Here is a 22,652-nt window from a genome sequence, read left to right on the forward strand (position 1 = left end):
TTAAGAATGTTGTAGCCACTATTTGTTTTCTTTTGTCACATACTTAGAATTATATAAGAAGCAGTACCTCATTTTATAAACTGTCCAGTGTTGTGTGGTCTTATTCTATCCCGTCCCATCCAATGTTCATTCTTTGTTCATGCCATCTTATCTATTGTACTCTCATCCTCTAAACATACTCTTACTGGTGTCAGCTAAGATATTTTCCTTATAGAACTAATGGTACCTTAGTAAAAGTAGTTTCCAAATGCACCAGTTCCCTCCAAATGAAATCCATCATAAGCTATTCTTCCTTAATAAAATGTCTCTTTGAAGGACCTTTTTCCTTCTTTTAAGTTGAGACTCATGTTTCATTCCCTCTAATTCAATACTTTCTTTCCATACCCTTTCCCATTCTCCTACATATTCTTGTTGAGAGACAATGAGTCATTGTTCCTTCATTGTTTATTCATGGACTTGATATATAACCCATTCCCCTCTGTTCTTAACCATTAAAATATCACTCAACAATTTTGTTATACAAAATTTGTTCTACAAAATACATTGATATGCTGGGGGCAGGAGGAATGTGATTGAAGTTCAGTCCATAGTGAGTTGGTACAAGGTGTGAATGGTTTCTTTCACCATTTTAAGTTCTGTTTACATTTTTGTTCCTGGTGTGAATTTTTTTCTCTTAATTTCATTCCTTCCTTTTTAACTCCCAAGTTCTCTTTTAAAAAACAAAAACTCTTAACATGGAGCAAATTATTTCATTATTCTTTCTTTGGTAACTTATTTTTTAGTGTTTCTGTTGTTTAGTGTGTTTACACATCAAATAGTCTACTCATATGTGATTTTTTTTTTGCAACAAAGTCTCAGATGTTGAATGTCCATCTTTATCATGTCAATATTATTGAAAGACCATGTTTTATGAAGATTAATCTCTAGCGCTGCAAGACATTATTTGAGTAACTTCTTGAGCTCCATTGCTCAAGGAATGGGTAGAAAGAAAAGGACTCTCAATCCAACAGGAACTATACCATTTTCCTCTATGTCTGCTGCTTGTTTAAGGTATGAACTGAATAGAGGGAATCGTGTATCATTAAAGTTTCTGTAGCATCAGGGGATCTTAAAATTAAGTCTTAAGAAACCTTTAAAAAGTTTATATGCTTGCTTTCCAAAGAAAGACAGAGAGAGGGAGAGAATGATCAAGGAGTCAGTTCAGGTGGAAAAAGTCTGATTTCATTAACCCTGACTTGGAAGAACAGACTCTATTCTGTGCCAGACTTGATTCTATACAGTATGATTGTTCCTATTTAGGACTGGAATAAAATGAAACATTCTTAGACTGTCCACTATAATAGTAGAATCACACTCAAAAACAGAGGTCACTAAATTGTACATAAAGATTTATGCAAGCGTCATATTAATAGTTTAAAAATGTAGTATTGTTGATATTTTATTATATTTGTATTTATTTTGTCAAATATTTCCCAGTTACATTTTAATCTAATAAAGACACTCAAGTGCTATATGTTGTTGCATGCAGCTTCAGGCTGATATTTCTTCACTATAACTCAGGAAAGCATAGTTCCTTCAGTCATATGAAAATTTAGGTGATCAAAAAGATATGATGGGTCAAAAGTCACACTGACTTCAGTTACTCTACGAATATTTATTAAACTTACTTTGTGTCAGACAATGTGCTCAATGTTGGGTGTACAAATTAATATAATTCGAAAGAAAGATGCCCTCAAGAAGCTTATATTCTTATGAGGGAAAACAACACACACATAAAAAGGAAGCGAAAAGGGCAGGGGGATAGGGAAAGGTACCAGAAGAAGTAGTAGAAGATTAGAGTAGAATCTAGTGAGAAATAAATGGTAGGTCTTGGTCACCTTCCTTAAATGAAGGTTACAGGAAAAGCATGCAATAAAAGGAGAGACCTAGTAGCAGGAGACATTTCCAAAGTGTAAACTACAGGGTTAAAGTGATTTTTTTCCTGTATGAAAAGCTTTCTGGTTTTTGATGGAAAAGTCCAGATGAGCTCAGTGGAACATTTGTTGAGTCTGTGAAACCTTAGTCATAAAGGACTAGCCTTTGCTGATGGAGGCAACCAAAAAATGGGATCCTAATTTTCTGCACTAATCAAATCTTACTTGGCTTTTCTGCCTTCTAGAGAAGAGAAAAACAAATAAACAGGTTATATATTTCTCTTCTAAAAAGGATACTTCTAATGCTTTACACATAGAAACACTGTCATATCTCAATTAATTTGTTTAATCATATATTGAAGGGATAAAATGTACCACAGATATCCAAATTGTATAAGCTTCTGTGTTTTCCTAGAGACCTCTTGGATGATATAAAGTCGAGGGAATGGGGGTAGGGTTGAAGGTGGAAGAGAACAAGGTAAGGCGTGAGAAAGTAGAAGGGTAAAGGAAAACATTCTGAGTATCAACTTAAAATATAGCATTTTTAAGAACAAAGAAGATTTCTAAGTAGTAAATTCCCTATACAGTGAGTTTGAGAACATACAGTTCAATCAGTTAAAATAATCACCACAGCTTGAAAAATAATTCAAAGAACCTTGTTCTATTGATCATTTCCAAAGCTTAACACATTAATAGTGTATGTCTATAGATGTGCAACAACTTCTAAATCATTCGCCTGCAGATTAAACACACCAATTTTTAAAAATTGTATTTTAATGGCAGGTACTCTCCTTAACTTTCTCTCCAGTGTATATCTAAGTATTGGCTTAGAAAAGAAGTGGGTATTGAACCCAGGTCTTTCAGGTTTGGCAATTTGGCAAATTAAGGTTTGGAAAATGACAAAAAGAAAAAAAAACAAAAGTCTTTGATCTCAGGGATCTAATACTTAAGGGGAGACATCATGAACATACAGGTTTATTCAAAATAGAAAAAAAGAGAAGTATATTTGTTGTAGGGATGATGAGGTGGCTTACTAACTGAAAAGAATCAGGAAGCATCTCATGTAGAATAGAAGGTAGAGCTTGAAGTGTGTATTTCATATTGATTCACACAAAACATTTAGAAAGGCAAGCATATTGTTAAAGACACACACAAAGGATGTTCTAGGCATCTGCTATCTTACATTACTTGTAAAGCTCCTCTATGTCATCAGGAAGGAAGGTCACTGATCTAACAGTTCAATTATAGCTAACACAAGAAGTGTCAATGTAGTTTATTATAGCCAAAAATATATCATCCATGAATAAAACACATTTCCAGGCAAGAAAGGAATCCATTGGGAAAGTTACAAACATATGTCTATGGTGGAGACTACTAGTGTATACTAACTGTGTAAGTTTATTCATTTGAAAATTCGTACAGTAAAATTTATGTGAAAATATCTGAAAATTCATGTGAAAATATCTTCAGTATGTAGGAGAAGAGGTCCCTTAATGATTATGGAAATGAGGAGTGAGAAAGGGATATTCATTTTCCTATTTCCTCAAGATCCTCATTTCATCTCAATGAGGGTTCTTGGGAATCTATCCAAGTGTCTCATTGCAAATGAATAGTTATGGAGTATTACTATACATGTCTACTTTCAAGATTATAAAACAATTGACATATCAGTATCATAAAACTTTCTCTAACTATTAAAGCATATTAAATTAACTGGAGAATAGAAGAGGCAGCTTGTTGTGATTGTTGTTGTTTTGTTTTGGTTTTTTCCCCAAACAGGAGTGAATGATGTTTTCCTCTACTTTAAAATTAAACTAGAAAAGAAGCAAAACCCCAAGAACTTGAAATTTTAAACTATTCCTAAAGAAAACATAACAAAACAAAACAAAATATAAAAGCTTCCTCCATTTTGGCACATTTTACAAATGGAGAGTTTACACACAGCAATGTAATAAAAGGCAAAGATTAAGGGATTTATTTGTCTCATAAATACATAGAATTAAACTGATTATCTCTTAGTAATGCTCAAGGGAATTAATGTACATAAATCATTTTGGCATGTAATGAAAATATGATTTCCTCAGTTTTAATCAGTTCAGTTTCATTTTCTTAACAGAGTAGCTCTGCCTTGTACTAAAAGAAAAATCTATAAATAGCAAGAATATAGCAAGAAAATGTAAACTTAAATATCACCTTAAACAGTAACCTGTGAAGTACATTTTGACCTTTATTCAACAGCTAATAAGCTAAGTTCTTCATATTATAATTGATGACCTCATCTATATTTTCATTTAACCTTAGTAAAGCTTTTATTTGAATAATACATTTGGCACATTTTAAAGAAATATTGTTCAGTAACAACATAGAATTCAGTTGTATTGTCTCCATTAAAATCTTTTCCAGATCCAAATCTATAATACTATGTTTCTATAATAAGCCATTAGTTATCAAATTCTATCACAACAAAAATGTCTATAGAGGATGGCATTTATTTATGAGGCAATGATTTAGTTCTTTTATGTTATCTTTCACATGTTTTATATATCTTTAAAGTATATCTTCAAAATGACAAAATTATATTCAAGGAAGTTTTATATGGTTGTCTTTTATATATTTGAATTATATTTCTAACTAACATGAAATCTGTCTGGAGTGATAAAATAATATTTCCCTTCATCTATCTAATTAATATTTCTGAGTAATATATAATCTTATTTCTATTTTTCCTTAATTGTATTGTATATCAATTCCTCATCATTTTATGTGGTACATTTCTTTGAATGCCTCTAATTTACCTTTGTTTGTTCACCATGGTTTTATATTATGAAGAATCTTCACCTAAACTTCAAAGATATCCATAAAAAACATATAATATAGAATCAGTAATTGTCACTGAATAAAACTATATAAAAGAAATGCTGCTACTAAAACAGAAATGTTTGTAATTAATATGAGAATTATAATGTTGGCATTATCCTTCAAATCGGATGTTATTCCTTCTAAAAGAATATTGGATTTTAAATTTTTTTAAAGTAATTTCTTTTCTTTTAAAAAAATTTCCTACAGAAAAGGGCTGCAGTTCAGGTTAAAGCTTCCACCAATCATCTTTTGCATTCAAATACCATATTCTCTTCACAGAGAGCTGTCATTTAGATTTATAGTCTACATATCCATAGAAAATGAAAACGACATCCAATGAGAAGAAAAGCATCTTCCAACTATCGTGAACATATTCATTGCTATATTCCAGATTTATCTATTTTTAAGTCAAAGTTCTTAGGAAAGAGAAATCCTCTAGCAATTACATTGAATACTAATGAGTAATTAAAGAACTTGTTCCTCCCCTCCATCACAACATATTTACTTTTCCTTTTGGCCTCTTCCTAAATGTGTATTTTTCTTCAGAAGAAAATAAAATATTTACTAATTCCCTTTTAACCATCAATGAATGCATCTAAAAGTGTTGGAAGTTTTATCTGGCTACACACACACACACACACACACACACACACACACACCAACACATACAGAAAAAAAGATAAATTATTCAAAAGTCATAATGAATACAGGGTAATGTAACTTGAAAATATATAGAACATAATCTCCATGATTAGGGTAAAATGTAGCAAATAAACAAATAATAATAATAAATATATAAAAACAACAAGAACCTTATAATATCTTGAGCTTAAGGTCTCACCATTGAGCTTTCTCTAAATTTATAAAATGTCAAGAAAAAATTGTCTATTTACATCTACCTTTTGTCACTGGAACATTGTATCATAGATTTAGATCAGCTCTAGCCCCTCTATCATTATCATTTTAATGATGAAAATTTGTAGCTCAGACACAGAGAAATTATATGATTTACTTGGTCATTTGGCTAATAAGAGTCAGGAATCTGACTCTATATCTTTTGCATACAAATACAATACCTCTGAACCACTATGACTAGAAGTTATTGTGTTGTTCATATTTTCCCTTAACGTGATGCTTATAATCTTATTTTAATTTCCTTAGTCTCCATTACTTATAGAGATTAAGGTAGACCAAAAGATGGGTAACAGAGTTAAAAGATTGTAAAACACAATGACTTCTTGTAATAATAATGAAGCTGACCTCTAAATATGCATTTTCAAAAGCTTTATTGATATATTTTATTTTTACACAATCATTTACTAAAACAATCTTTCCCTGAACAATGGCTCCATATCATTAAATCTGATATTGTTTTGTAACAAAACAAAGTTATTTGAGAAAGTAGATGTCTAAAATTTTGTGCTACATTTTATACACACACATACACACACACACACACACACACACACACACACAATTTCTGAAACATTTATTATGTGACTGGCAGTATACAAAAGAAAAAGATAGTATAAGAAAATAAAATAGTTCTTGCCTTCAAAGAGTTTATATTCTAATGGGGGAAGATGGTACAGTAAAAAAGATATGTGTATGAGGGACGTTTTTTCATGGCAGTATGGATCTATAGATGGATAGAAAACAGCATGGAAATCTACTTCTGAAAAAGATAAAAGGGAACTCATGGAAGTAAACCAAGAGGTAAGTATGGGAGGGAATCTCCAGAATATAGACAGCATGGTAAAGAGATGGCCAGGGAGTGATTTGGTGGTTTTGTTTGGGGCCAGATAAGGACAAAGCTTATCTGTTAGTGTAGGAGAAGTGGAGTGAGAAGTGGGGTTCTCTAGGTGAGAACCTGGGAGGCAAATTTAAGATTGTACAAGGGAGGATGATGATATAGGAGGCTTGGTGAGGAGATGACCAAGAAAGAACATTTCACTATCTCTTCTCAGAATCTAAGATTAATCATTCTAATTAATCTGATTCCAGCTGTCATATTAGCATTATTTTATTTTTATCATTGTAGTCATTGCTTATATTATTCTCTTGTTTTTTCTTACTTCCCTCTACATCATTTCATATGTGTTTCTCACCAAACATGCATTTTTAATCCTTCTAATAAAGTATTATTAAATACATGACTAGGACAAATATCTGTTCCAAAATAACTGAATGTGAGCACCTAGAATAAGGATTTTTATATGCTGATACAATAGAATTAGAAACTAGAATAGGTTCACTCACATGTTTGCTTAAAAACTTAGTTAAGATACATGTATTTACTTTCTTCTCCATTCTTTACAAAGGTCAGGGACTATGATTGTGCAACATTGCATGTATTATCAAATTCATTTGATGCATTCCTCGATTCTGCCAAAATATATTTTTAAGCATCTTCCTTTTTTCTTTGCTAAAATGAATGGCTTTTTAAAATCCCTTGATGTGTTTGTTCAATCCATTACAATCAAAATTCTGGTAGCAGTCATTTACCAGCCTCCAGAATATAATCCTAACTTTTCTCTTTTGGTTAGTGAGTTAATGAAGAAACTAGTAAAAGGATTGGGACCCCAGTGGAAATAACAAAATATACATAAAAATGTATAAGTGTTGGGGTACCAGACATTGAATCATCCATCCATGCTAGCTATCATTCCCTATCTCTTAGCTTTTGTAGTTTGAAACTCCCTGAAAAGATTGTCTGTAATCAATGTTTCTATTTTCTATCACTGTCCTCTTAACTCTCTACAATTTGGTTTCTGATATCGTCTTTCAACTAAAAATCTTCACTTCAAAATTCCTAATCTCTTAATTGCCAAATCTAATGGCTTCTTCTCACTTTATATCTTCCTTAGCCTCTTTGTAATCTTTGACAATATTGTTACTGCTATAACTCTTTTCCATACTCTCTTTTCTCCAGGTTTCTGTGACTCTGTTTTATCTTGGTTCTCTTTTTACCTCTCTGAACATTTCTTCTCAGTCACCTTTGCTGGATCTTCATTTAGGGTACACTTGATAATTATGGGTTTCTCCTGGGGCTTTGTTCTGTACCTTCTCTTCTTTCTAAGTTATTTACTAGGGGGTCTCATCGGCTCTCATAGTTTCAATTATCATTTGTATACTAACGATTTTCAAATCTACTCCACCAGCTGTAATGTCTCTTCTGACCTCCAGTCCTCCATCTTCAAATGCCTATGGGGCATTTTGAATTGTTTATGCTGCAGACAGTTTAAACTCAATATATTCAAAACTGAATTCACCATCTTCCCCTCCAAACCTTCCCCTCTTCTGAACTTCCCTACTATTATAACATCAACCCAGCACCATCTCTTGGATTCACAACTTAGATTTCATCTTCAATTTCTCACTCTTTTCCAGGCCCCCATATTCTTTTTTACATGTGTACTAGACTGCTTTATAAATGCTTACTGACTGCTTGACTAAGTAAAGAACTGGGAAGAACATATTCAAAAGTGAAGATCATACAAAAGAAATTATATCGTATTTTTAAGAAAAAACTTTAAAATGATAAAAGACATTCTAAAGATATGTGCATGTATGATGATTTTTAAAGATATACTATTTACCAAATATGTTTCTTTTAAAACATTCTACAAGTAATAATTACTCTACTTTCCACAATTATAGGATCATCATTACCGTTTCTTATAAGTACTCCTTATAGAAATTAAAAGCCAAAGCTACAATTACCTTATGACAAAATCTGTTGAGTAAAGAAGACTGTAAATGTTTTCATGGATAATGACAAAGGTTTTATTTCTAAATCCATATGCAACCCAAGAAGAATAATACCCACTGTAATTCTCAATTATTTTATAAATATGTGGACTTAAAAGTCCATAAAAAGTTCTTGAAAACTTCATAGTTTTTCCCCCTTAAACCTCCATCAAGAAGACCATAAAAGCTATAACTGGTCTATTACATTTCTAATTTGTTTCTTAAATTAATAGCAACGGGGGAGTAATCCAATGTGACAAAAAGAAATGCATCCCCAACATGTGTACAGAGATCTCCTATTGTTTCAAATTAAAACTGTTAATGAATAACAAATATCTAATTCTTATTGTCTATGAAGTAACCATATGTTAAAAATCTAAAGCAAAATCTTTATTCTTCTATGAATATTGTTATGAAAATAACAAGTAAACTTTTAATTGGTACAAATTTACAAGTTACATTGTATCATAATTATTCTTTATTACTAAACATATTTAAGATAAAAATTTCAATAATCATAATGAAATAAAATACCATGATATTATTAACAGATATACAAAGACTAAAAAACCATGAAGTTTTGAATTATGTTTCATTATTTGATTCCAAAATAAGTGTAAATATAAGGTTAGAACAAGACTGTACCAATGTTGGGATGGAATGTGAGATAATTAGTCATTTTATATCCTCCAGAACTTACAGGCAAAACTATCCAACAAAACTAGTTGTTTTTATCATTGTTGGTAATAGATGGTTAGTGGTAATGTTTTCTCTATTGCATTTTATTTTTTCAAGACTGCGTGTGTGTGTGTGTGTGTGTGTGTGTGTGTGGTTTGCAGGTTAGGTGTCACTATTTTTGTAGGCTGGGCATGACAGAAAGATAACATTATTATTATTATTTTCGAAGTTAGGATGCTATTTGTCTTTCCAAGAGCACTCTTCTGTCTCTTGACCTACAGAAATGAGTAATGATTCTTTTTTATTCAACAATCCAGCTACTTTTCTAAAGACAAGGAACTTTAGGAAGTAGGAGAAATGGATACAAAATAGAGAAATCCAAAATTTACAAAGGGATCCATCAAATAATTAATTTAAAACAAATGCATCTTGATGAAACTGAGTCCCATAGAGAATGCAGAGGGCTTTTACACGGGATCTCCATATCTAGTTACTTCTAATTACTTCGATATCTAGTACAAGTTCATGTTCTTCTGAGAGGCATCAGTACAATATTAACGATATTAAAAGTATATCCTCTTACACAGAAAGTAACAATGGGCTTCTCAAACTTCTAATTTCCAAAGAGATAATAACTTAGATGCTTGGAGATGTTTGTTTAGTCCCAAACCCAAACTGAAAGACATATAGAACAAATTGTGATGCATTTATATATGTTATCTAATAGCTTTAATTTATCATATTGGTTGAGGTAATTCAATGTAATTCCAATTGTCTTATGATGGAGAGAGACATCCGCATTCAGAGAGAAATCTTTGGGGACTGAATGTGAATCAAAACACAATATTTTCACCTTTTTATTGTTGTTTGCTTACTTGTTTTTGTCTTTCTCATTTTTTCCCTTTTGATATGATTTTTTTTATGCAGCATGATAAATGTGGCGATACATATAGAAGAATTGCATATGTTTAACATAATGAATTACTTGCAGTCTAGGGAAGGAGATAGCTTTATGCATGAGAAACATATAACTAAAGTAAAGTTCTTCATATTTCTAGTTATAAGATCAGAGATTGAGAGTTGGAAGGAAAGATCTAGGTTATCTAGTTCAATAATATTACTTTACAGATAACAAACTAATTTAAGTTACTTGGAAAAGGTTACAAATGAAAGACACAGAATGCTTAACCAGATGCAGATTCTTCCAATCCAAATCCAAAACTCTTCCATTGTACTATGGTGTCCCTTAATAAGCTCTAACTATACGTTTCTTACTGTTTGCCTAAAATACCATACAAATCAATAACAACTTTGAAAGTCCAAGTTGTTGTCAAAGAACGATAACTTGAACCTGGAGACTTATTTTCTATTAGAACATTTTTATTAAAATTCTATTTCCTAATGTATATCAACAGAAAACTAAATTGAAGCTCAGAAAATTAAGGAGGATTCTTTATACACACCCAACAAGCCTGTAAGATATATTAATAACATTTCTATTTAGGATATATTATTTTCATTTTGATAAATTACTTGTGGGGAAAAAATAACTTGAGATTCCTAACAATATAGATAAATTAATACTACAAAAAGCTTTTGAAATTTCCTCATTACTTTTCAGAAGCCTAGTAATTTTCTAACAGTGTCACTTCCAGTTAAAGAGCCACTCTTCACTCTATCCTACACGTCAAATTACTGAACATAATTATGTACAGTACTTCCAGGAAATACGAAAGGAAATAGAACCTTACAGCATCATATAACAGTCAATCACCAGTTACTATTTAATCCCTCATAGTTTCTTAATTGAGAATGATTGTCTTCTTAGAAATTTTTAAATCTAAAATTGCTGATATTAATTTTTCTTCCACAAAACCCAATGTATTAGGGTTTGGTCATTATATAATAATCAATCCATTCATTGCTAAATAAATATTTTCTTTAAATTTTAAAATTATATATTAGACATCAAAACTTTCAATACTTTCTTTTTATATTAATTTATGTGTACCTACTTATTAAATTATTTCCAATGCTTATTGTTAATAGCCCTAATTCTTATTCTAATTTCTAATTCATATAAATTACCTGAAGACTAAGTTTTAAAAGATCTGTCCCAGCAAGTACTGATATTTAAAATAAGACTCTTGAAAGTCAAATAGATATTAATATTTTATACCCCAAATAAAATTACATCATGTATAAATTCTTTTAAAAATAAGTATTGTATATAAGAATCATTTTCAGAAATACAAAAATATTCCAGAACAAACATTATCCATAAGATTATTCTCCTTTTTATTACTATATTCCAATGAAGCCACAGTGACATTTTGATGATTTATCTTAATCTGAACTCTAAGTAGTTCATTCCATGCTTAAAAGAATTTTACCTGAATTAGAGATAAACTTCAAAAGAGGGAATTTTAGTTTTTAATTTCACATTCTCAGAAAAAAATCTCATATGCAAGAATATTACCACTGTCATCATCATGGACATTATTACCATCACCATCCGTATGAACATTACATGATTCCAAGGAATACTCCAAGTGTGGAGACGGTAATACAAACTGACTTACCTGAACCTCTTTTGGTCACAACCTTCAAGCTCTGAGTGAATGTGGCATATAAGAGAATCAAGTGTGGAATTGGAGCTTTCATTTTCCAGCTCTTAAAAGGCTGTTTCCTGAAACAGAAACAAAAGAGATAGAAATTAAAGCAAAACTAAGACTATTCTAAGCCTTATTGTAGTGATTTTTGTAGAAATAAAGATATGGTAATCAAATTCTCTAAAATCAAACAGTATAAATGTCATCTGTCCCTCACCTCAGCATCAAGCAGTGGTTCCTAAATTAATTCAGAAAAGAATAATCCTGAAATGACTGAAGAATAACTCAATCTAGCCAGGAAGAATGCATTAAAGGCTTATATTCACTTGAGGATAAGAACTTTCTGTTTCAGGGAGCACAACTCTATTTATACATGTTAGAGTCCCTTTAAAATCATCAAGATGGATTTTTTAAAAGAAAAATAGCAAATATTGCCATTGATTTTAAAATAATCTGTAATAAAAGATGATTGTATTTACTATGATCCTTACTAAAGAGAAAAAAAATAAAATCTGTGCCACCTATGACTTAGTTAATTCAGTACCTTCATATTTCAAAACTATAAAATTAAATGAGATAATATTTGTAAAATGGTTAGCACAATGCCTGGCAGTAGCTGGCATTTATTACATGGTTATCCTAATCATACATCCATAAAAGACTGCTTTAAGAGTTAAAAATGTAAAAAAAAGAGCTGCTGTCCCCATTGAAAGAAATGTCCACTTTCTCTGGGATAGTTGCAGACAGATATAGTATCGTCTTCTCATTTATAGTGCTCTCAGAGGGATACTAAAGAACCCAGAGCCTACATTTTAGAAAGGGAAAAACATCAGTTGTAATTAACTAAAATGGTCATTGTCATCCTTAGGGAATTTTAAAAAAAAATGAAAAAGACTAGGTATAGTTCAAAGAAAAGGATTCTTTAAAAGGAACATGATAGAACAGTTCAAATGTATTGTGAACTCGACAGCATGTTTCCTTTTCAAGACATTTGAAAAGGAATAACATCAGACTTTCAATGACTATAATTATGTCTTTATTAAAGATGCTGGAAAGAGTAGTTTGACAGTCACTTTTTTGTTGTTTATTTGTTTTTTTTTCTTCCTCCTGGAGATATAATACTTATGTGCTTCCAAGGTTGTTAATTTGTCTTCATACATGCTGTTCTAACATATTTAAGTTCATTGAGGAAAAAAAACAGTTTCTTATTTACAAAGGGTCACTACCATCCTTACAATCTATTATTACTAAAACATAATGTGAGGCGGTCAAAAAAATGAACATCTAAAGCACTGAGCCATAAGAATTTCTCTTAAGACAAAAACTTGCAAAGCTTTCCAGTTTGAATTTTCTGCCTCAAAACCTTCAATACTTACATAATGAAACAAATAGAGGAAGTCTGGTTAAAGCATGAAATTTTATCAGGCACATATACCAAACTGTGCCATATTCTATTACAAACCTGAGTCTTGCATTTCTAAGACCAAAATCTCATTTCTCAGGCACTGCACTAACTGTGACTGCAGGAAAGCCTGAAGTTGATATCTTCAGTCTTCAGTTTAGCAGCAAGAGTCAGCTCCTTTCTCAGTGTGAGTTTAATAAATGCTGCCCAGGGAGGTACAGGATCTAACTCTGCACAGCAAGATCCTCCAGCAAATACTGACTGTGAAAGTATCTTAGTACTTTATTCTTGTCCAAAATAATATTTTCATTTTATTTCCAAAAGGATGTGTTAGAGTCCAAGAATATTTTAAACATTTAAGTAAATCAAAATAGTATTAAATTGGAAAAAAAGTTAAATCATAATTGAATAACCCATTTCTTTGAATATTTTTTAAAATAATAATAAAAAGGTTGAGCATTTTTATTTTAAGGATTTAAAATCTTAGTCAACATAAATTAAGCCTCACATCACCTCTGTAAGGTAAAAATGCATCTTATTAAACACAAGGACAGATAAAATATAAATAACTATGAAAGACTGTGAGACAATTATTTCATGGTTTGAATTTTTATCCAAAATAGGAAAATCTTTATATCCCCATCTGCTATCATATTTTTGAGGCATAAGAATATTACTCACCTAAAAGTGTTAACAATTTATGGATGGCAAAAAGAAAAGGCCAGTTGATAAAAGTCAAAAGTAGAACTCTACCTCTTAATGTAATATTCCTGTTGGTACTTTATTTCATCACTGAATCATTCATATATAATAAGCAATAACTAAAATTTTGTAAGAAATTATAGTCAAATGAAAGAGAACATAGTTGGAAAATGTTACTGTGTTATTTTGACTTTGGGGAAGTTCTACCTTTTATCTCAGTTTCTTAATCTGCTAACTGGGAATATCACTATCTCTACTTGCCTTCAGGAATGTACTGAATATAAATTAGATGCATATGAAGACTTTTTGCATGCTTAGAAGAGAAAAAAAGAAAATATATACAATGTAGTATCACACTGACTTCCAAAATCTGGATGTTTTGAAGTTCTTTTGAAGTTGCCATTTTGTCAGTACGATTTTGTGAGTGAGTGCCTATCACTTACAGGTATAAAGAAAAGAAACACAAATTCACTTTTATTAAGGACCTGGCACTTTGCTAAGCAATTTAAAGGTTATCTCATTTCATTTTCACAATACTCCTGAAAAGGAAGTGCTATTATCCTCATCTCCCAGATAAAGAAACAGACTAATCCAGGGTTACATAGGAGGGAAATGTCTGAGACTAGATTTCAACTCAAGTCTTCCTAACTCCAAACTCAGTGCTCTAATTACTAAGTCACTTAGTTGCCCAAACACATATTATAGACAAAATTCCATCTCCATGGATCCCCATATTCCAAATGCACATGAAATTATCAGAGACTTGAATATGCTAGAAATTAAATAGTCACTTAGAACTAATTTGGAATTGTTTCACCCAGGAGGTGAATGAATCAGGAGGTTCAGTTTAAAGTTCAGACAAGAGAAAGGATTTTGCTTTTGTTTAGTCTTGTCTAATTTTTCCTGACCCGCTTTGAGGTTTTCTTAGCAGAGATACTGGCTGGATGTTTTTTCATTTCCATCTCTTGCTCACTTAACAGATGAGGAAACTAAAGAAATAAGGATAACCCAGGATCACATAGCCAGCAAGTATCTAAGGCCAAATTCTGATTCCAGGGCCAGCCTGCCATACATTATTCCATCTAGCTGCCAAGTAGTGTAATCTAGCAGAGATAAAATGTGAGAGCATGGAGGAAGGTTATATCATTCTTTATAGAATACTTTATAGAAATATAAAGGAGAAATAGAGATTCACAAAGAGCTGAAAAGGACGTGAAAGGTCTTACATCAATTCTTTTCATTTCATAGATGACAGAAGTTAAATGACTTGTCCAAGATGGCAGAGCAAGTACCAAAGCATATTCTGCCTTTTAATTCAATTCATCCAACAAGTATTTTTTCAATTTCTAGTCAGTTTTCAATACAAAATAATCCCTGTCCTCAAGGAACTGACATGCTGTGGGGGAGGAAAAAAACCTACATAAATAAATAAATAAAAACATAGAGACAAAATCATACAAATTATTTTCTAGGGTAGGGAGCAGAACACTAGTAATTAGTTTAAGAAAGCTTTCCTTTAGGGGGTGGACAACAATCAGGCCTCCCACCCATATGAATTCATTTGGCTTGGCCCTATCAAGCCAACTACAGTTACAGCCATCACATTAGGGATGAATTAATTAAATGTATGTCCAAATATAGGAAGCTAATTTAAGTTGATAATTTTTTATGACTCAGGAATGATGTTATAAATATCCAAATGGCCTTTGGTAGCAAAACAAAGTTTCCCTACCTTTCCTTTAGTAAGTATTCCTAAGGCTGTATTTTAAAGGATACTATGGATTTGAAGTAGGGGACAAGGGGAATAAATGGATTCTAAGCTTAATTGACAACTTGTTTAAAGGCACAGACATTAGAAATTATTGTATACAAGAAGTAAATAAGCCAATTTGGGGGAAAAAAAGAAACAAAACCCCTCACAAAATTTAAAGGAAAGGAAGTTTAACTAATAGGAAGTAATTCTTGATGTGTGGGTAGAGCCAGATCTTTTAGGGTTTTAGAAGTAAAGCAGGGATCACGTTCTGGAGGCAAGAGAGAGTTAATGGAACAATAGAGAGATATGACTGGATCTGTGCTTTAAGTATATCAATTTGGTTGCAGATGAATGAGAAAGAGGAAATAAGGAAGATTTGGAGACCAAAGTACAGAGTATAGAGAAGGTAACTTAAAGAGCAGGTGATGGAAGACATACTGCAAAAGTTCAGTCAAAATTTCATAATATGATATGAAAAGTGAATTAGAGTAAACAAGAGGATGACTCTAAGGTTGTGAACTTTGATAAATAAGATGGTGTTACTCTTAACACATAAAGGAAATTTAGGACTAGGGAAGAGTTTTGGAGAAAGCATAATAAATTCTACTTGAAATATTTTGCATTTGAGATATCTAAAGGGACTTCTGGAAAATCTAAATGGAACAGTGGATAGAACACCAGACCTCAAGTCAAGAATATTTATCTTACTGAGTTCAAATCTGGCCTCAAACAGTTATTAGCTGAGTAACTCTGGGCAAGTCATTCAATCCAGTTACCCTCAGTTCTGGATTCATAAAATGATTTGGAGATGGAAATGGCAAACCACTCTAGTATATTTGCCAAGAAAATCCCAAATGGGGTCACTAAGAGTGAGACAGGACTGAAATGACAGTAATAACAACAACATGGAATTCTAATTAGAAGTGTGTAATTAGGAATTGATGGTGTAGGATTAGAGCTCAAAAACAAGACTAGGGCTAAACATAGCAATTTGAGAATTGTCTGAATTAGAGATGATAATTAAGATCATAGATACTGATAAGGTCATCCAGAGAAAAAGCAGAAAAGGACTGGAAGAGGGTTCTGTACAGACTTCTGAAGTATGTTCATGCATAGGAAGTGGGCTTAGGCTTCTTAAACTCTCTGAGAGTAAATCATTTTTTTCTAAGGATACAGGGAGTCATTTACTAGCAATTAATCAAATATTTATTTCAGAACTTTGTTTAACATATAAATATCACATTAGCATTATACAATCCTAGTGATTTAATGTCTGCAAGGTACACTTAGAACATTATTAAAACAAATAGGGTGTTATATACTAAGTAGTTATAAAAGATAGGTAGATACATATACCCATACAAATTTTCATATATTTAGAAAGCTTGCATATCCAAACCATAAACAAAAAATTAGCATCTGTCCAAGATAATTTTTTTCTATGAAGTATTTCTTTGGTAACTCCCCCCATGAGATGTATGAATTCAAATTCCTACATAGTTTCAAATTCTATCTCTGATACTTTGTACCTGAGTAAATTAAAGCAAAACATAAAACCTACCTGGACCTCATTCTCCATCTAGATAGTAAAGAGTTCTAGTTATTTTGCCTCTGAGATCCCTTCCTAATCCAGATCTATGAATGATCCTCCTTTGCAACCTCTTACTCAGATACAGCCCAGAAAATAGGATAAGGCACTGAAGTTACTACCTAGGATGGATCTGTCCATGGCCTCATGATATGCAATCATTTATCCACACAGAGGTTGTTGTTTCTCCTTCATTCTCAAAGAGGACCAATCATTTACCAATTGGTCAGTTTTGTCTCTGCCCAAGGCACTGGGCAACTTAGTATACAAGAGTCCTCAAAATATACACAACACAGCCACATGGTATCTGGAATCTTCAGATTTCCAGAATTGAATCACCCTGCCAAAATGTTGTCCTAGATGATTCTTCACAACACCCTGAAACAATCAACTTTTCAACTTTATGCAATAAAATGGAGTACTTACAGATGTCAGTCCAAAATTCTGTTTTTCTCTATCAGTTTCTCTTTCTGAATGTCTCTCCTTTTATCTCACGCCTACCAAAATTTCTTTACCTTGTGTCTCTGAGTATTCTGACATCCTGTTCATTTCTCTTCTTAGTCATCTATTATATGCCCCACTGATTCAGAACTTTGTCCCAACTATTTGTCTTATTTTCTTCTTGAAGGGCAGATACTGGTACTTTTGGTATTACTAGATGTCATTTCTTCCTCTTAGATATTAGCTTCTTGCCATTTTAAAATCATACTCTTGAAAAACTGAGATCCCTTAAGATTATATATACAAAGACAGCCAAAAGGATGAAATTTCAGGTACCTTGACTACTGAATAAGACATTTTTTTGCACCAGGGAATCTGCCAAGAATTTCTCAAATCTAATCATAGCCTGACTATAGTCATATATATTACAACACCCTATGTTATTACAATATTCTTTTGATAACTCTGTTACCTTGGAAAAGTCACCCCATTTCTCCAATCTTAGTCTCAGTTTCCTCATCTATAAAATAAGGGCTCTGATCTAGATTTCTAAAAACTTTCTCTACTAATAGTTTATACTTGCTTAATATTATTATATCACATTTTTCTCAGATTTTGAAAACATGGCATTCCTAAATTTATTCTTGAAAATAACTATTTTTCTTTTAATCAAAAAGCATTTATTAACTGTCCATTTTTGCCTAACAAAAATAAAGTATGTTTTTTCTGAGTATACAATTTACATAATGTGATGCATGTTAAACTTGTGGTATAGATTCCCTATGGAGAGGTTAAACTAAATTCCATATAAGCTCAACAACTAAAAAAACAATTTAAATAAATTTCCCAAAAATCATAGGGTTCAGAGCTAATCATGGGGAAAATTGTTTCTTACATTATAAACCTTTAAACTGTTGGGTTGGAGAAAATTAGTGTAATTTTCCTTAATAGATCAATCAGCCAATCACATAGAAGCCACCTGGGCTACTCTGACTTTGAAGACATTTTAAATGCTTAAGGGTCAAACTGCTTCAGCAACTTTCCCAGAACTTAGAAGAACTTTATTTACTATAAATCTCTTATTATCAGGAAACAATAAACACCCTAAATACTGAAATTAACTTGTTTTCTTATATCAAAGACAATTTTTCCAAAAATGTTATCACTAAACCTATTTTTGATCTACTTATATTATTTGATTACTTATGCTTTGTTATGTGTCATATTTTATTTCTTGCACCACACGTTACCAATGTGACAATCAGCATTTGTTTAAGTATCAGGGAGTAACCCAGGTGATGGGCTAAGACAAAAAGAAATGTGAAGGTCCTTACAATCAAGAATTTTACAGTCCTTGGGGGAACATTATGTACACAAAGAAGTTAATATTAAATGTATAAAAACATTTTAAATAATTGGTAGTACACTAGAAGTTGGAAGTTAAGAAAAGGCCTGACATGGGAGGGCAGAGTTGAGCTAAGGTTGGAAAGGAGCTAGTGGATAAAATAAGTGTTTTCAAAACCTTCAAAATGAAATTATATTAACTTGGATGATTCAGGTTTCCTTAAGCCTATATTTTGTTTGGTGTCATGGGGTTTTAATCAGAAACCAAGTGAACACCCATAAAGGCAACCAAGGCAACCAAATAAGATAGGACAAAGAAAAAATTTTGGGAGGGAGAAACAATTTCAATACAATTATTTTAAAACAGCAGTTGAATGTGAAGGTTCCCGAGAAGACCAGTTTGTAGACAATTTACTCAATTTCAGAAAGCCAAAGAACCTGGTGAGCCTAAAAAGATAGTACCAAGGGAGAAAACAGAAACAGCCAATTTAAGAAGAAAAAAAAATCTTATTCAACAATCACTAAGCATGAGATGTGCACCTACTTCATTAAGTATTTTTCCTATGGGACCAGACAGGTCATGTCAAAGAGTTTGGGTCATTCAGGAATCAGGAAGATGCAAGTTAAAATTCTGCCACATACATTTAGTAACTAATTCTTAACAAGTCATTTCTTCACAGTTTCAGTTTTCTCTTCTGTAAAATGGGGGAAATAATTGTACATATCTAATAAAATGTTATGATGATCAAATGAGAATTCATTTGTAAAGTGCTATGAAAGCATTTAAGTAACATAAATTTTACCCCCCCTTCCTCCTTCTACTTCTATTACTACTCCTCCTCCTATTATGACGACGACTACGACGACGACGACAATAACTACTACTACTACTAGTACTACTAGTACTATTACTACTACTACTACTACTACTACTACTACTACTACTACTACTACTACTACTACTACTTTTTTTGGAGGAGAGATTACTAGTTCATTTTAAGGGTTGATGCAGTCAACTGTAAGCCCCTAACTTTCTCCCATCCTCTAGTTCCTACAAAGAATACAAAGCCTATGCTCATTCAAAGACTTGCTAAATAGAAACCTAATCTGAACTCACTCAGTTACTGAGAGCACAGTTTTAAGATTAAGAATAACAGGAGCCACCAAAGCACAGATGGGGATGAAGTCTGTGCCTTTTACCACCCTAGAGAATACTGCCAGGGAAAGTCAGCTGATTGGATGCACACTACCTCTGGTGGCCAGGTGTTAATGAAGCCGGGTTTTTTTTTTTTTTAATATCTGGATCAAAACTCCCCACAAAGTAAACTTCATGCCAGATTCTGCATTACCAGTGTATAGCAAATACTCTATGAGAGCCTTGTAAACCCTCTAGTATCAGATGATATTCGTTGAAATAGAAAGAAATAATGAAACAATGCAGGTTAGTTAACATTTATAGATTTGTACTAGATCTATACTGTACTTGAGTGCAGTCACAACAGAAAGTATAATCACTAATAGAATCATGTTTCAGCACAATGGATCTAATTATAGGGCATCAGTTCCAGAGTCTGTGGATCTAAAATATCATCACTGATACTACCTATCTATATGACTTCAGACAAGTCACAACCTCCTTAAGTGAGGGGTTTAGAGTAGATAACCTGTAATACATCACTGCCAAGATTTTCTACCTTTTGCCCTGGGAATAATAATCAACTTATTCTTACCATTGCTTTCTAGAATTTAGCACATAGTAGGTACTTACAATTTCCCCCACCCATCCACCTATTCATTTATGCATTGATTCATTACAATTCTATATCTATATTCCTATGACCCTATTGGTATCAAAGTTGGAAGGAATCTTAGAGACCCATTGTTATTTTAAGGGGTCCCTAAATTAGTTTTTTTTTTTGAGTTGCCATGTTTTCCAGAAACACTAGATCCCAAACTGTACTCCTTGTGGATCTGGGAGTCAAAAAAGTTACCAGTCAGTCTGTACTAAGCCAAGAAACTGCTTGTGCAGCCCAGGACCCTTGTAGATAAGCATCTTTCTGGTCTACTAGTACTCAAGGGGAAAGAAAACAGCTTTGACATTGCCTTGATACTCTCTTTTGGGAGGGGTTTTGTCCTTTTCCTGCCCTTAAGTAACTTTCCTTCACCCCTCTATGTCATGCCCCTTTAGGTGGAGATTTCTGTTTTCTCCTCCATTCTGTGTTATAATACTTCACGTATTGTGAACTCTTTGGGTTTCATATGCACATTGATTTCTCTTGTAATAGATTTCGTTTTCACATAAGTTGTGATTGCCTGTTGACTATCTAGTCCAGTGGTTTTCAAAAGATGATCTGGGGATTCATAAGAATATCCAGACCTTTGAAAGAGATCAGCAAAGTATCATCATAATATTAAGATATTTTAAATTTCTAATGTGCTTAATATCAATAAATATAACCAGCATGAATAAAAATATTTTGAAGGGTCTTGAATAACTTTTAAGTGATCCTGTAATTAAAAAAAATATTGAGAGGAACTAAGCTATTCCAATCATTTTCATCATTTCAACAGAGGAAGAAAATAAGATCCAAAAGGGACAAAAAGACTTGCCCAAGATAGCATTTCATTGTAGAAGAGAGATTAGGAATAGAGGTCTCCTGTCTCCCATTTAATCTTTTTCTTTATTATACTGTATCTCTAGGAATAGATGTCAGGAGGCTTGAATTCTGGTTCTCTTTTTGACACTGACAAACTTGCCATGGTCACAAGGCAGCAAAGAATCAAAAAGTTTGAGAATATAAAGTAAACAAAAATTTTAGTGCAGTTTTAAGCTATGTAAACTTACAATAGCAATGGCAAATCACTCACAGAATTGAGACTTTAACTGAAGTTTCCTGACTTAGTTGCACAGGAAAGTGGGATAGTGAAGAGAGCTTTGAAAAGGAGTCAGGAAATCCCTAGTTCTAATCTAATACGCTATCTATATTTAAGACTGCACTAAGATTTTGAGTTTACTCTTTATTTCATGAGGAAGGGACCTTTGAGATTTCAAGTCCAACCAAAATACTTTAGATTTAAAGGAAATGAAACCCCAAAGACAAAGTAATTCCCAAACATGCCACTGTTAGTAAATGAAAGAGCTGAGATTTGAACTTCATATCTGGCATAGTGGATAGAATGTTGGGATTAGAGCCAGGTCCTCTTCCTGATTCAAATCCACGTTCAGGCATTTCCTATCTTTTTTTTTAAATAGCTTTTTATTTACAAATTATATGCATGGGTAATTTTATAGCATTGACAATTGCCAAACCTTTTGTTCCAATTTTTCCCTTCCATCCCTCTACCCCCTTCCCTAGATGGCAGGATGACCAATACATGTTAAATATATTAAAGCATAAATTAAATACAAAATAAGTTTCCATGTCCAAACCATTATTTTGCTGTACAAAAAAAATCGGTTTCTGAAATATTGTACAATTAGCCTGTCAAGGAAATAAAAAAAATGCAAGCAGGCAAAAATATAGGGATTGGGAATTCAATGTATTGGTTCTTAGTCATCTCCCAGAGTTCTTTCACTGGGTTCATTACTGCTCCATAGGAACTGATTTGG

At 32.4% G+C, this 22,652-nt stretch overlaps 1 protein-coding gene across 1 annotated transcript in view; it reads right to left on the reverse strand.

The window, feature by feature from the left end:
* IL1RAPL1 (interleukin 1 receptor accessory protein like 1) overlaps positions 1-22,652 on the reverse strand; it is a 1,491,295-nt gene that overhangs the window by 1,232,157 nt on the left and 236,486 nt on the right. The window contains exon 2 of the mRNA XM_031963646.1: positions 11,783-11,889. Coding sequence (XP_031819506.1) covers positions 11,783-11,864 — 82 coding nt within the window. The 5' untranslated portion in view covers positions 11,865-11,889. The remainder of the gene's footprint in view (positions 1-11,782; positions 11,890-22,652) is intronic.

The sequence above is a fragment of the Sarcophilus harrisii genome, chromosome 3 (assembly GCF_902635505.1).
Source record: "Sarcophilus harrisii chromosome 3, mSarHar1.11, whole genome shotgun sequence".
In the NCBI taxonomy this organism is placed as follows: Eukaryota; Metazoa; Chordata; class Mammalia; order Dasyuromorphia; family Dasyuridae; genus Sarcophilus; species Sarcophilus harrisii.